General features: G+C 43.8%; 1 protein-coding gene across 1 annotated transcript; it reads left to right on the plus strand.

The window, feature by feature from the left end:
* The first annotated feature begins 8,490 nt into the window (after positions 1 to 8,490).
* Positions 8,491 to 13,216, plus strand: IL1F10 (interleukin 1 family member 10). The gene is made up of 4 exons (XM_036748149.1): positions 8,491 to 8,522; positions 10,878 to 10,963; positions 12,447 to 12,574; positions 13,004 to 13,216. The coding sequence occupies exons 1-4, from the start codon at positions 8,491 to 8,493 to the stop codon at positions 13,214 to 13,216; spliced, it is 459 nt and encodes a 152-aa protein (XP_036604044.1).
* The last annotated feature ends 2,074 nt before the right edge of the window (positions 13,217 to 15,290 follow it).

The following is a 15,290-nucleotide window of genomic DNA, read 5'->3' on the forward strand; positions in this document are numbered from 1 at the left end:
GCCTCAGACACTTACTAGCTCTGTGACCCTGGAAAAGTCATTTAAGCTTTGTCTGCCTCAGGTTCCACAACTGTACAGTGGGGATAATAATAGCCCCTTCCTCCCAGAGCTGTTTTGAGAATTAAATGAGATAATATTTGCAAAGCATTTAACACAGTGCCTGGTGTGATATGAAATGTTAGTTATTGTTATCCTGGTCATCTGTTTCTCATCGCTGGTCTGAGCAGAAACCAGGAGAATGTGAAAAATAAAAGTAGATGTGTCTAGGTAGGTCTTATACAACAAACATTTATGAAATACCAACTATATTCCAGACATGATACTAGCCTCAGTGACAAATAAGACACAGAATCATAGCAACTCAAAGTTGTGAGGGACCAAATAAATCTAACCTGCAATGGAAGGAGAATCCCTCCTTTGAGGTCCCTAAGAAATGGTAGTTTAGTGCAGTATTGTCAAACTCAAATAGAAATGGATCCATGCCAGCAACATATTGACTCTGAAAACCACAAATTAACATTATCTATGTTTTATTGTATTTGTATTCATTTTGTTCAACATCTCCCAATTACATTTTAATCTGTCTCAGAACTCACTCAAGAGTTTTGCTGGCAGCATGTGGCTGGCAGCAGCGAGTTTGACACCTCCAGCCCAGTCTAACCTGTCCTGAGCCAAGCAGCACTTGGCTCTCTCCAGCATCACTAACAAAGGTTTATCCAGCTTTCGCTTCAAGTTTTCCAGAAAGGCAGAGCCCATTTCTTTTTCAAGTTTTCCATTTCCTTTTTAGATAGCTCTAATTAAAGAAATTACTCCTTACCTGTCCCCATACCTTCCACCCACAGCTCATAGTGTAAGACTTTATGTATATCCTGATTAAGTTTCACCTTATTTAATCTGACCCAACGTTCTAGCCCTTTGATCTTTTGGAATCCTGACCCAGTCATTAAATTGTAAACTATCTGTTTTAGTTTTATTAAGCAGTCTATGCCCTCAAGGAGTGTACAGCCTCAGAGGGGAGCTAAGACTTGCAAAGAGAAATATAATGCCAATTAATATATACAGAGTTTAAAAGAGGAGTACAAACTACCCTGAGATTAGATGAAGGAAAGATTACTTCCAACAGAATAAGTATACTTCAGGAAATTCCATGGTCCTCCTCACACAAGGGCCATGAGAACTCTCTCTACCCCATTCTAATTTGATCAGAGGGCCTATCATAAACAATTTCCATAGAAAATTCATTCACGATTGATATTATAAGAGGGCTGCCTCACAGGTTTTGCTGTTTCTGCCTATGATAGCATCTGGGCTTACAAATCGAGAGCAATATCGGGTCCTCCGCCCACCATCTGTCAGCATCACCACCTCCAGTCCTAACATGTTTGTTATTTGAAAGATGACAGGTGGAGATACCAAGAAGTCTATCTGTCCAGGACTCTAGCTACTGGATCCGGGGTGAAGCAGGACAGTGGATGCCAAGGTGCTGGTCAGTGCTAAGATCTGGATCAGCTGGTAAGAGAAGAGGTATAGTTTTGCTTTTTCCTTTCTCTCTTTTAAATCTTTGTTACAAGAAATGGTTTGCTTGGCTGGGAGGAGTGAGGGATGGCTTGGGAGATAGGGAAGAGTGAGAGAGGCAGGGAGGAATGAAGGATATCTCTTCAAACAAGGGCAATATAAAAACTAAAGATAATAAAATAAGGTTTAAAAAAGAGGATGTACTCAGAGGCTTCATCTGGAGAATATTTGTCGAGCCTGAAGTAACAATAGAATAGTAAGGAAAGATCATATATGTGTGCTCACGAGTGTGTCTTGTAAGTTTGTTTCTCATTTCTATCTCTGGCAAGGGAAGTTCAAGAGTAATCATGGGAGGTGTAGATTCATATTCTGAATAAAATGTAATATACCATGGTCCTTAGAGAACAGCTAGGCAATGTGGTGTAGTGAGAAGAACTTTGGAATTAAAATCAGGTGACCTGGCTTCAAATCCTTGCTCTGATACTTACTAGCTATATGACCTCAGACTGGTCACCTATCTCTGTGAACCTCAGTTTTCTAATTTGCAAAATAGTAGGGGGGGTTTCATTCAAAAAGTACCTACTGTGTACAGAGCATGGGTTGGACACTGGAGAAGATGCTGAGTTTAAATAAGGCCTGGTCCCTACTGTCATAGACCTTGTAAACTCACAACAACGTACCTAGGAGATATAAGTAGTCACTTCAAGATTTTTATTTTTATTTTTATTTGTTTTGGGTTTTTGTGCAAGGAAAATGCTTTGTAAACCTGAGAGCAGTATATAGTGGTATTATTAACCCTTCCTACCTTTCCAGTCGTCTCGGACCTTACTTCACCCCACATTTTCTATGATCCAGTGACACCGATATCTTTGCTTTCCCACACAAGATCAGCTCTGGGAATTTTCACGGGCTGCCTCCTATGCCTGCAATTCTCTCCCTCCTCATCCTTGCCTCCTGGCTTCTTTCAAGTTATCACCCCAAATCCAAGAAGTAAGAAGTCTTTCCCCATCCCCCTTAATACTAATGCCTTCCCTCCAAGACAGCTCCAATTTATCATGTCTGTATCTTGCTTGTACATAGTTGTTTGCATGTTGTCTTCCCCATTCTAATGTGTGCTCCTTGAGGGCAGGGACTTTTTATCTTGGATCCCATCTTCAATGCTTAGCACAGTGCCTGGCACGTAACAGGTCCTTAATAAATAAATGTTTCTTGAGTTGATGTTATCTTGGACATGCTTGCAAAACAAACCCCCCAAAACCCTATGCTGCTCCCCTCCCAATTGGGCATTTTCCCTTTACAGTGTTTAAAAGAATCCTAGTGTCTTAGAGCTGGAGGGGACAGCAGAGGACATATACTCCAACTTATACCCAAACAGGAATCCACTGTACATCATTTCCCCTAGATCTATAGTTACTACATTCCTCTTCCCTTTTCCCTGTTCACCCTCCACCACCTCCATCTTTCCTTCCACCTCTTGCTCTGAGAACAGTGATCAAATCAATCACAATCAGTCAGTAAACATTTATTAAGCACCTACTATGTGCCAGGCTTTGTGCTAAGTGATATTACCATGGTAACTAGAAAGGACATGACAGTCCACCACCTTAAGACTCTCCTCATAACACCTATGACTCCCAAGACCAAAGGTCCTATCCGTGGCCACTATTGCCTTCTCTGCATTGTATCCCCTTATTAGAAGGCACGTTCCTTGAGGGCAGGGGTTATTTCACTTTTGTAGTGATATCCCAGTACCCGATACAGTACTTGACACATAGTAGGCATGTAATAAATGTTTTCTCATCCATCCATCCATTTGCTATCCTCTCACTGAGACCATGCAGCACTGTTTAGGACTTATAGAAAAAGGTACAAATTTCGCTCTGTGTCTGCCTACTGGAACAAGGCTAAGTTAAATGAAATCATCACCCATTCCTTGCTTGTGCCTTGGCACCAGCCTGGCCTTGAGGCATTCAGAGATCGGTCTGCCCTCTGCTCCACTCCCAGATGCTCCCTGTTATTCCTCGACCTCTTCTGTCCCAGTCTACGCAGCTGCAATGGATGAGGAGAGAGGGGTGGGGCTGGAGGCTTAGAGATTACCTGACTGGCCAATGACACCCAAGCCTAAGACAGGGCAAGAGAGGGCACAGGAGTGAGACTGGCTTGGCCACGCACCAGCCCATATTTGTGTATTTGATTACTGAAGCCACCAATGACAACAACCATGATGGCAGTGGCAGCGGCAAGGACCTAAATGCTTGGGATCTCAACCCTCATGGCAAACATTCATTAATGCTCCCATCCTGCTTATTATCCCCAGTGACCCAAAAGAGTTGGGAAACCCTTGTGCCTCTTCTTTTTGTTACCCTTCCTGAACCAATTATAGGGGGAACAACTGGTTTGACCCACATTGACCGGGACCTATAAACACAGGGCAGACCCTGGGACCAACAGACTGAGTTTCCAGGCCCCAGGATTTAAGAGCTCTACATAAGGACATACAGGTCAGTGATGATTAAGTATGTGGATGTGGAGGCGTGGGGGTGATAGTAACCTCTCAACTCACCTCTTTCTGCTGTTTCTATTTCTCTGTCTCTTTTCTCTTATTTTTCTTTTTTCTTTCTCCTATTTTCTCTCCCTTTCCTCTCCTTTTTCTATTTTTTTTTGCTTTTTTTTTGGCAGGGCAATTGGGGTTAAGTGGCTTGCCCAAGGTCACACAGCTAGTACATGTGTCAAGTGTCTGAGGCCAGATTTGAACTCAGGTCCTCCTGACTCCAGGGCCGGTGCTCTACTCACTGTGCCATCTAGCTGCCCCTTTTTCTATTTTTCTATCAATTCTCTCTTCTGTCTTTTCTTTCATTTCTACCTCCTCTTATTTCTTTTCTAACCCTATTCACTCTCTCTTCTATCTCTGCCTCTCCCTTTTACTCACTCTTTCTCCTTCCTACTCTCTGTCCCTTCTTTTATATTTCCCACTCTCTTACTGTATCTCTGTCTCTGTTTTCCTCCCTCTGTCCCTCTCTCCCCTCTTTGCTTTCCTCCCTCCTCTATTTCCTTCTGACTTTTCCCTCCCTCCTTCTCTTTCTTTCCTCCTCTCTCTCTTTCTTCCTTCTCTCTTTCACCCTCCTACCCATTTTGTCTCTCTTCCTCCCTCTCTCCTTCCTTCCCTCCATCTCCCTCCCCTCTATCTGTCTTCCTCTCTGTGTGTGTCCGTCTTTCTGTCTGTCTGTCTCTGTCACTCTTTCTCTCTATCTCCCCTCTTCCTAAATACCCATACTCATTGTCCTCTTCTCCTCATTCTCTCCAGGTAAATTTTTGAGCTCTCTATAGACCCCCTTCTAAAGACATGATTGAGTTAGAGAAAAGGTTTAAGAATTATAGGAGAGAGTGAGGACAGGTCAGAAATCAGTTCAAGTCTAATCTGGCTAAAGTCATCAGACATCCTTTTCCTGGGAGGCAGCAGAGCACAGTCTTTGGCAGGTACAGCCAAAGTAGAAAGGTTTTGAGTAATGGGTATGGATTATATGTTTTTGTCTAAGAGTGACCCTAGCAAAGCTAGAAGGGACTCATCTCCAGACTGGCTACAGAGTGAGACATTTTTTGACCAAAACTCAGAAGGTCTCAAAGACCTTCTACTAAATTGTGGAGGGGTCAGGAAGTGCCCACAGTGACAAAATTATGAATCTGTGACATATTTGCAGGATAGGAAGATAAATGCTACCAGCAGTAAAGGGTATTGTTTAGGATTCTATGGCTGCCATGGAAATAGATGGGGAAGGATGTGTCTGAAAGATCCTTTGAAGGAAAAATCAGCAGGGCTTTGATGAAAGCTTAGATCACAGACACAAAGACAGAGTCAAAGCTCTTGCCTAGAGTTTGAGCTCTGTTGACTAGGGGAGAACAGTGTGACCATTGAGAGAAGCAGTAGTATGGTTCAGTCGAATGAGCACTTACTCTGAGGCTGAAGAACCTGGGTTTCAAATGCTGCTTCTGACAATTACAACCAGTGAGACTCTGGGCAATTTGCTCAACCTCTCTGGGGTTTGGTTTCCTCATCCATAAAATGAGAGAGGCTGGACTCAGGTCCCTTCCAGCTTTTGATTCATGCTCTCAGGAGTCAGGTGCTGCAGTGGAAAGAGTGCTGGGCCTGGAGTCAAGATGACCTGAGTTTAAATCCAGCTTCAAAAACTTATTAGCTGTGTGACCCTAAGGAAGTCACACAATCTCTGTCTGCCATGGCTTCCTCAGCTGTAAAATAGGGTCATAACAGCACTTACCTCCCAAGATTATTGCAAGGATCAAATGGGATAATACTTTTAAGCTTCTTAGCAACATGCTTGGCACATAGTAGGCAATTAATAAATGCTTCTTCCCTTCCTTTCCCTAAAATGGGGAAATTGGGGAAAATTTAGTTTTAGGAGGAAGATAATGGGCTTGATTTCTGGACACGTTGAGTTGTAGGTATTGGCAGGAGACCCAAATGGAGATTTCTGGTAGTTAAATGAGTAAGAAGGCATTAGTGAAAAAGTTTCAGTGGAAATGATAAACATTGAGAAGTGGAAGACGGCACCGAAGTGTTCATGATAAAACTATTAATCACACATTTATACGGCATTTTTACAGCTCACAAAGCACTTTCATAGACACTATCATAGCTGATCCTAACAACAGCCCTGCGTGGTAAGTAGCCAGTAGCCAGGAAGCTATAATTATACCTATTATATAATGAAGACAAGGAAATTGGTGTTCAATGGTTTGCCTAAAGTCACAGGGCTAATAAGAATGAACCTAGGTTCTAGAGAAATCTGTCTAATCTGGCTAAGGTCATCAGATGTCCTCCTATGGGAAAGTCATTCCTGGGGTCTGACTTCCTGTCCCTCCTAAAACATCCCTCAGTGACATGTTACACACATACACACACACACACACACACACACACTGAACCTTTCCCTCTTTTTGCTTTCTTTCTGTCCTTGCTCATGGGGAATGGGATATACTTTCTAATCCAGGCTTCTTTTCTTATATTTCTGCTTTGTAGGGCAAATTTGCAGGTTGGGACCATCTTCCTCTTCTGACTGGTTGATCCTCCTCTTTCTGGCCACACCTACTATTCTTAGTTGGATCCCCTACCCCCACACTAACACCAATTTAGCAGTTTTTGTGAACACCTAAAGGGTTTGCCTAAATTCCCTCTCTCATGTGCCCTGCCTAGGTCCATCTGAAATCTGAACACTTTAGAGAAAATTCTGAGGGTGGGACAGAGTTTTAAGTTATATGGACTGGGGGAAAAAGCAGAACAGAAAGAAGGTAATGTGTTTGGGGGTTAACAACAGGATACCTTTGCAGCAAGGAAAGCTGGAGGCTGAGGGAGGAGGGTTGGCCAACCTTGTAATAGCATAATAGTGCTAAGGCTGGAAAGGATCTCAGAGGTCATCTAGCCCAATCCCCTAATTTTACAGATGAGGAAACTGAGGCCCAAAGAATTGAAGTGACTTGCCCAAGATCACACAGCTAGTGGAAGTCTTGCCACAGGACTTTCATGACTCTGGAGGAGAGAGTGAGGCTGTTGACTTTGGCAGCTCTGTCTCACATTCAATTCATGTGCAAGTCAAGACATCACCCTCATGGTATTACTGGTCTTCTTTGAGAAGGAAGGATGAACAACAGTAAACATCAAGGACAGGATCTGAGCCCATGAACTCTGACTCTAGAGACAGTACTTTATCCAAGGCATCACGGTGTCCTGTTTGGGTTCCTTAGATTCGAGAGCTGAAACGGAGCTAAAAGGTCACCTAGATTTTAAAAAGGAGGAAACTGAAGCTTGGGGAGTTGATATTACTGACCCAAGTTTACTTAGAACAGTCAGTTCAGTCCTCCTGACTCCCCCAATTTTAAATCCACACCAATCAGGGCCAGTCACAGCACAGATTCTCACATATCAAGCCCTCTTGTAGCTCTATGGTCTTCTTTCTGAGACCAAATGGAAGCCACGTGGATTTCTTTTCTTTGAAAACCTTAGGACAATTAATAGCCATCTCCAAGTTCATCTCTTGTAATTTACTAATTCCAGCCAAATCCTTGTATTTCAGTCTATAAAAAGCAGAACTCTCATCACCCCACTCCTGTACCTTTTTCCCTCCCCATAACCAGGGGCTAAGGGATGGGCCCCCTTCTTCTGGATGATACAAAAAGCCAGGACCTGATCAGAGAGGAAGAAGATAAGATTTCCAGCTGTGCCTGGCACTGCCCCCTCCCTAACTCCACTCCTGAGCTATATTCTCCAGGAATTTGGAATTTTAGAGCTAACCAGGGACATGGGAGAGAGGGCATCATGTTCCAACTTTCTCACACTACAGGTGAAGAAACTCAGACTGAGAGAAGTAAAGAGACTTTGTCCAAGTTCACAGAGCTAGTATGTGACAGAGTAGGGTTTCATAGTAAGAGCTCATATTTCTCTGATAATGCCTTATGACTTACAAAGGGCTTTCCTCCTAATTCTGTGGGCAGGAGCTCAGGTATTACATTCCCATTTTACAGATGAGGAAATTGAGGTTCAGAGAGGGTTCCAGCCTTGCTTGTGGTCGGGTAATACGTTCCTGTTTCAGCTGGTCCTCAAAACAAGATTTTTAGACCATCCACTAAACTGCACTGTGTCTTTTCTAGTGATACCAAGACCGAAGAGTAATGTGTATTCAGCTGGGGGAGGTCAGTCAGAGTCAGATTGTGAAGGGCTTTGCACGTTAGAGTTTGCGTTTAAAGGCTGTCCATTCTCCAGTTTCCAGGAACTATTAACATGGAATACATGTTCATTAATCCCTCAACACTGCCAGCTGATCTCAGTGTAAAGGGAACCTAGAAATCAGAATATGAAGATTGTCAGATCCATAGACTTCCCAATGCCTTCCTTTCCTAACCAGAGAATTCTCTTCCCTTCCTTTCTCAGCAGGGCTCAGGTGCACTCCGCCTTAGACTGCAGAGATGTGTTCCCTCCCCATGGCCCGGTACTTTATGTAAGTTTTTCCAATTTCCTGGCAGGGGCCCTCCTGACAATCCCTCCACCTTCCTTAACCTGCTGAAGAGAAGATACAGGGGGAACAAGAGAGCTCTCTTTATGTATTTGAAGGCTGCCACATGTAGAAGGGATTAGACTCATTCCATCTGGTACAAAACGACAAGAGCTTCAAAAAGGAAAATTCAGGCTTCTGTGTCAGGAAAAATTTCCTAATGAGATCCGCCCCAAGTGTAATGGGCTACTCCCAGGAGCAAGGGTTTCTCCCTTCCTGGAGGGCTGCAGGCATGGGCTTGATGACCATTTGTCCTATATCTCACAGTAGAGCTTCCTTTCCTGGATGCGTTGGATTAGTGGCCATTTAACTCTCGGATTCCGTGATTCCATCATAACAAAAGAAGCCCAAGGTGGAGCTCGGTGATGGCTCATAGGGGAACAAAAGTGTTACACACATAAATAAATGGAATAATAACTCTCCTGAGTCTATGAATGAATCACACAATAAGGCCTCTACCCAAGGTAGAAAATTCTAAAGGGAGAGATTCCGAGTCCTGACATAGGACTTTGACCCAAATTGGGTAGATGAAACTGACTTTGGCATACCTAGGTGTTAGCCAGGGTCCATACCTGCTTAGAGGAACCTCATGGGGAAATGGCTAGAATCTAGCTTTAGCACCTTCAGAATGAATGAGGAGTTCACAGGTCCTTAAGAGGTATGATTCATGCAAAGTGAAACCAGCCCAGTGGCCCAAGGCAATCATGGCATTACTTTGATGTCGCTCACACCCCTGTTTCCTTTCCTCCCCTCCTCCAAAGCCCCATATTTATCTCTAAGCCTATCATTATAACACAATGCTGGCCATGAATGATGATGAAGGAGCCTTGGCCAACTCGAGTGATCTCTTTTCAGCCACAGGAAAACACCTGGCCAAGCAAAGCTGTGACAGCCGTGGTCTTGTCCTATGTGAAAACACCGTATCCCCATGACTAGAAAACTAGGGACCAGGCTAGAAAAAAGCTGAAACTGACTGATGGGGGATGATCAAACCAGTCCCAATTCTTATCACCTCTGCAGTGACAGTGAATTTCTACCCTAGGGTAGTTCTAAATGTGTGCATAGATGGATGAGGAGGGGAGGAATATGGCAGAAAGTTCAGTCCCTGTAAAATGTCTCCATTAAGAGAAGCAGGCTTGGAGGAACAGGGAGGTAATAATCCTCTTCTACTCTGTAGCTTTATAATTGATCATTGTGTTTGGTTCTGGTTACCATATTTTAGAATGAGCATGGAAAGGGTGAAGACCTCCCAGAGGAGAATGACCTGTAGAGTAAAAGGGAAGCTAGGTGGTACAGTGCATAGAAGGTTAGAACTGGATTTGATAAGACTTAATAGCCATGTAACCCCAGGAAAGTCAATTTAACCTGTTTGCCTCAGTTTCCTGATCTGTAAAATAAGGATGATAATAATAGCAACTACCTCCCAGGGCTGCTCTGAGGCTTATTATTTGTAAAGTGCTTTACAATGCTTAAAGCTCTGTACAAATTCCGGCTGTTATTGTTAATAAAGGTCCTTGAGTCCTTGACATGGGAAGATCAATTGAAGGAACTAGGGATATTTAACCTGGAGAAGTGAAGCTATTTTGGTCCTGACTTTAGCAAAAGCTTCCTAACAATTGTTTAGTCAATTGTTTGTGTTTGATTCTTCTTGACAAAGATACTGGAGTGCTTTGCCATTTCCTTCTCAAGCTCACTTTACAGATGAGGAAAGTGAGGCAAACAGGTTAAATGACTTGCCAGGGTCACACAGCTAGTAAGTGTCTGAGGACAGATTTGAACTTAGACCTTCCTGACTCCAAGACCAGTGCTCTCTCCATTACACCATCTAGCTGTCCTCCCAACAATTAGAGATTCAAGTCAAGTCAAAAGTAGAGTGTGCTGCTTCTCAGAGTAGAGGGTTCCCCCTCATTGGAGGTGCTGGAGCAGAGACTGGAGGACCAATTGTTGGGTTGATTATAACGAGGATTCCTTTTCTAGTGTGGGTTGAATTAGATGGATTCCTTCGTCTGTAAAATGAATAGGTTGGACTGGATAGCTGCTGAGGTCCCTCCCAACTCTAGACCTCAACTCCCCATTGTACAGATGGAAAAGCTGAGACACTAGGGAGGTCAAGTGATTTGTCCTTGGTCACATGTTGAGTCAGAACACGAACTCCTGTTTCCCAGTAACATTCATTTTGATATTTTCTTTAGTGTATGGGGAAAAGGAGAGGATGACAGGCTTTAGGGCGGAGTAGTGTGTGTAATTGTGTATTCAGGAGGGTGAGATCTGGGGCCTAATGCTAACCTGAAGATCTTTCAGAATCAAGGATGCCCAACAGAAGCCTTTATACTTGAAGAATGACCAACTCCTAGTGGGAGACCCAAGCTCAGAACTCTGTGGTGCAGGTGAGCAGCAACTAGGCCTTCTAGGTCACCCACCTGGACTTCCCTTTCTTCTCCCCACCCTATTGGTGCCAGAATTGGGCCCCATTGGGCAACATGATCCTTTACCGGTACAATGGAGCAGCTTCAAGGGGCTATAAAGATGTGGATGAAAAATTCCATATTCTTTGGGGCATAAGTCTACTGGGGATAATTTTGTTAATTATTTAATAATTAAATTATTCTAACTCCAGAGGGACAGAGCAACACAGACACAGAGAAATACAAACATTGACAGATAGACAGGCAGAGAAACAGATAGACAGAGACAGAGAAAGACCAACACGGATGCAGACACAAAGACAGATATCAACAGAGACAAAAAGAGGGAGAGAAAAGGAGTGAGAGGGGCATAGGAAGAAAGAGAGAGAAGGGAGGAAGAGAGAAAGACAGACACAAAAGACTGACATAAGCAGTTTTGGATTAAATTAAAAATATCCCCAAGCAATGACATGACTCCATGATAAATAAAACAATTACAGAGATCAGGTGAAATTTTATAGAACTATTGTTTATTTATCCAATAGAATAATCACTTAAAATACCAGGGAATCTTGGAGAATCGTTTCCCTGAAACATTCAGTCCAGCAAAGTGTGGAGATAGGTAATGTCCTTAATTAGATTAAAGTGTTCTAGCTTTAAATCTGGTTACTCACCTGATCTGGGGTAGCTAGGTAGATAGTCAGGAAGACCCATCTTCCTGAATTCAAAGCCAGCTTCAGACATTTACTAGCTATATGACCCCGGGCAAGCCACTTAAGCAGTTTGCCTTAGTTTCCTCATCTGTAAAATGAGCTGGAGAAGGAAATGGCAAACCACTCTAGTATCTTTGCCAAGAAAAGCCCAAATGGAGTCAGTACCACTCCCCTAATCCTTCTTCCTTCCTATGCTTAGTTTCTTCCTAAACTTTGACCCAATTTTTCTCTTAGAAATTGATTAAGCCTTTAATAAGAATGAAGTAAAAAGATTTCCCAGTAGAACATTGATTTGGAATTGATAGTTAAAGACAGACTGATAAGGATGTCTCCTTCCACTTAGAAAAAGGATTTCAGACAAAAGTATTTTCCTAATACTCTTTTGTAAGATATAGCCTAAAGAGAGAATGGTGTGTGAGGAGCTCAGAATACTCCCTCAACTAGCTTTGCAGGACAGTAGCTAATAACCCCAGCAGGGTCCACCTGACCCATCAGGTTGGGCTGAACAAGGACATCTATGTCAAGAACACAAAGCCCAGAAAACAATGCCTCAACCTTTCTACCTTTAGTGGGCCAGGAAAGCAAAGGGTTAACTCTAAGGCTCGGGCTCCCCACCCAGACTTATGAGGCAGATGCCAGCAAATGGCCCTGTGTCTGAGGGAAGGGCCATGTCTGCCTAGATTCTTGCCTTTTTCTTGGTGATTCTTTTAGGGTCCCCTCAATCTCCAAGTTTATTTTTTCTCTTCTCCTAGAGAAGGTCTGCGTGCTTCCCAACAGATCCCTTGATCGAAACAAGTTCCCCATCATTATGGGAATTCAGGATGGAACTCGATGCTTAGCATGTACGGAATCAAGAGAAGGGCCCTTGCTACAGGTGGAGGTGAGAATGCTCTAGGTGCCCTGCCATGAGTCATCTGGTGTTGATATGGAACTCCAGCCTCCCAGTCCCACGTTCTTCTTCTGATGTTATGATACCTCCTTTAGTATATGGAAAAAAGGAGAATGTGACAAGCTTTGGAGTAGAGGGTCAGCATCCCTATTCCTAATCTTCCCATTGCCTATGCTCCAGTGGGGAAGGAAATGCTTGTGCCCTCATCCTCTCCTGCCTGTCTCTCTCACCATCCACACAATAGCAACACCTTCTTTCCTTAAAAACTAGCCCTCTCCCCTTCCCTAAAGAGCCCCTTCTTTATTTCTTTCTCTGAACCCCAACTCTTCTACTCTCCAGTCCAAAGAGACCTCGGAGGCTAATACTCCTCACTCTACCCCCATAACCTCCCTGTGATCAAGTGTCCCTTGTTTCCCATAGGACGTGAACATCGAGGACCTGTATAAAGGTGGGGAGGAGGCCACCCGCTTCACCTTTTTCAGGAGCAGCTCAGGTCCTACCTTCCGGCTAGAGGCAGCCGCCTGGCCAGGTTGGTTCCTTGGGGCTCCTACAGAGCCCCAAGAACCAGTCAGACTTATCAAGGAGAGTGAACCTTCCCCCAGAACGGAGTTCTTTTTTGAACAGAGTCGATAGGGTTGGGGAGACCAATGGCTCGGAAGCCCCAGCCCCATGTCTGGCTTCCAGACCCTGCTCGGTCTCCAGGCAATGCTCCTCTCTGGGCCTTACTCTGTGTCCCTTTGTATAATGGGAATGAGTCAGTCTCCTTCAGGGGTTGTGAGGGGTAGTGGGGGCAGGGTTGCTTATATCAAACAAGAAATCCTTGGAGAGATGAACCCAACATCTCCTCCCATCCATTTGGTTCCATTTCTCTCGGCATAAGTATCCACTGAGATTCAGAGTTTTCCAGACAGATCAAGGTCTTCCAGTTCCAGGAAGAGCAGCCTTGCACCCTAGAATTGTGCCTTTCTTATCCAGTACTACTCAGAGTCTCACGTTCTGTCCATATCAAACACTTTTGCCGATCAGTCAATATACTAATGACCAAGTACTTTTTGAGTGTCTGTGGTTTGTGGGAGAGGAGGATCTCTGCTATGGGTGGGTTGGATTTATGATGATGGTGAAATGTCTAATTGGGTTCAAGTCCTTGCCAGACTCAAGAAGGAATTTGCTAGGAAAAACTGGAGGTAGAGAAATGTAACCCAGGAGAGAGGGCAGGGCCAGAGAGACAGATTCAAGGGTCACTAGCCCAGAGGTGATAGTGAACCTAGGGGAGTAGAGAGGAGTAGAGAGCCAAAGATAGTCTCGGGGAAGGTGCATGAGGTGAGAAGGATAGAGCAGAAGGAGCCTTTGGGGAGGAAGAAGGAAAACCAGTCAGTGATCCCAAATTAGCACGTCCATTTTTCCCAAGGCCAAATAATATTCTGCTCCTCCAATATTCATTAAGAAGATGAGACAGGCAAAGGATAAGAGGATCAGCCCAGGCCATGAAGCCAATCAGTTAGAGAGCTTGGTGAATGATCAAGATGTTCATTTTCAACATTGTTGTTTTGGGTCTACACCTGTGACTTTATATACGTAGGCAACTCGGGACATGAAAACTCCCTTCGCTGGTACTGACCAGCAATTCAATAGAAAGAGAAGCTAGGTGACCTTCTCATGGTCATCCAGCAAGTACATCTCAATTAATAGAATATAAGTCCCTTGAGGGTAAATATTGTTTTATTTTGTTATCCCCAGCACCTAGTAGGCACTTAATAAATGCTTGTAGTTCGATTGATCAGAGGCAGCCCCAAACCCAGCTCTTCTGACTGTCCACCATGCTACACCATCTCTCCAGGTCAAGAATTAATATAATGAAAAAAGTGAAGCCAGAGGACCTGAGATCAAATCTTAACTCTGACTTACTTTCTGCATAAATTTGGGCCCTTCTCTGGGCCTCAGTTTCCTCATCTGGAAAATGATCAGTTAAGCCTTAATGACCTTTAAGAACTCTTCCTCTAGGATCTAAATCCTTTAATTATGGATGTTGATATCATTGCCCTTCTCATTTCCACACAATCAATATGTATGGGGTATCTACTGTGTACCCACCTCTGTGGCAGACAATACTTGGGGCACAAAAGAATTGGGAGGACAGCCCCTGCTTGCTTGAAACTTATGATCTTGTTGGGGAGAACAGGTAGAGACATCAGGACCAACTAGCAAAGAATTCAAGAGTCACACCTAAGTGATTGTGAAGGAAGGTGGTGGGAAGGATGAGTAATTCCCTAAGAATTTAAATAGTCATTAGGATTAGGTTAGAAAGGCTCCATGATGGAGGAAGAAGCACACTGGGATCCAGGTGAGTCAGTCTGCAAGCATTTATTAAGGACACAAGATGTGTCAGGCTCTGTGGTAAGCACGGGGCATACTAAGAAAGGTCAAAGTCTCTCTCTGCCTTCAAGGAGCTCACAATCTAATGCTGAAGGCAATATGCAAACACCTATGTACAACCAGAGGAAGGCAACTGAATTCAGGGGGAATGAGAAAGACTTCCTGCAGAAGAAGAGATTTTAGTTGGAATTTGAAGGAAGCTGGGGAAGTCAAGAGGCAGAGATGAAGAGGGAGGTAGTTTCAAGCAGAATTCCCAGTTAAAGGTTTGATGTCAGCAAAAAGACAAGATGAGCATGGCCTATGTGGCCTATGTCAGGAGCCTACTTTGATGAGA

Source organism: Trichosurus vulpecula, chromosome 3 (genome assembly GCF_011100635.1).
Source record: "Trichosurus vulpecula isolate mTriVul1 chromosome 3, mTriVul1.pri, whole genome shotgun sequence".
In the NCBI taxonomy this organism is placed as follows: Eukaryota; Metazoa; Chordata; class Mammalia; order Diprotodontia; family Phalangeridae; genus Trichosurus; species Trichosurus vulpecula.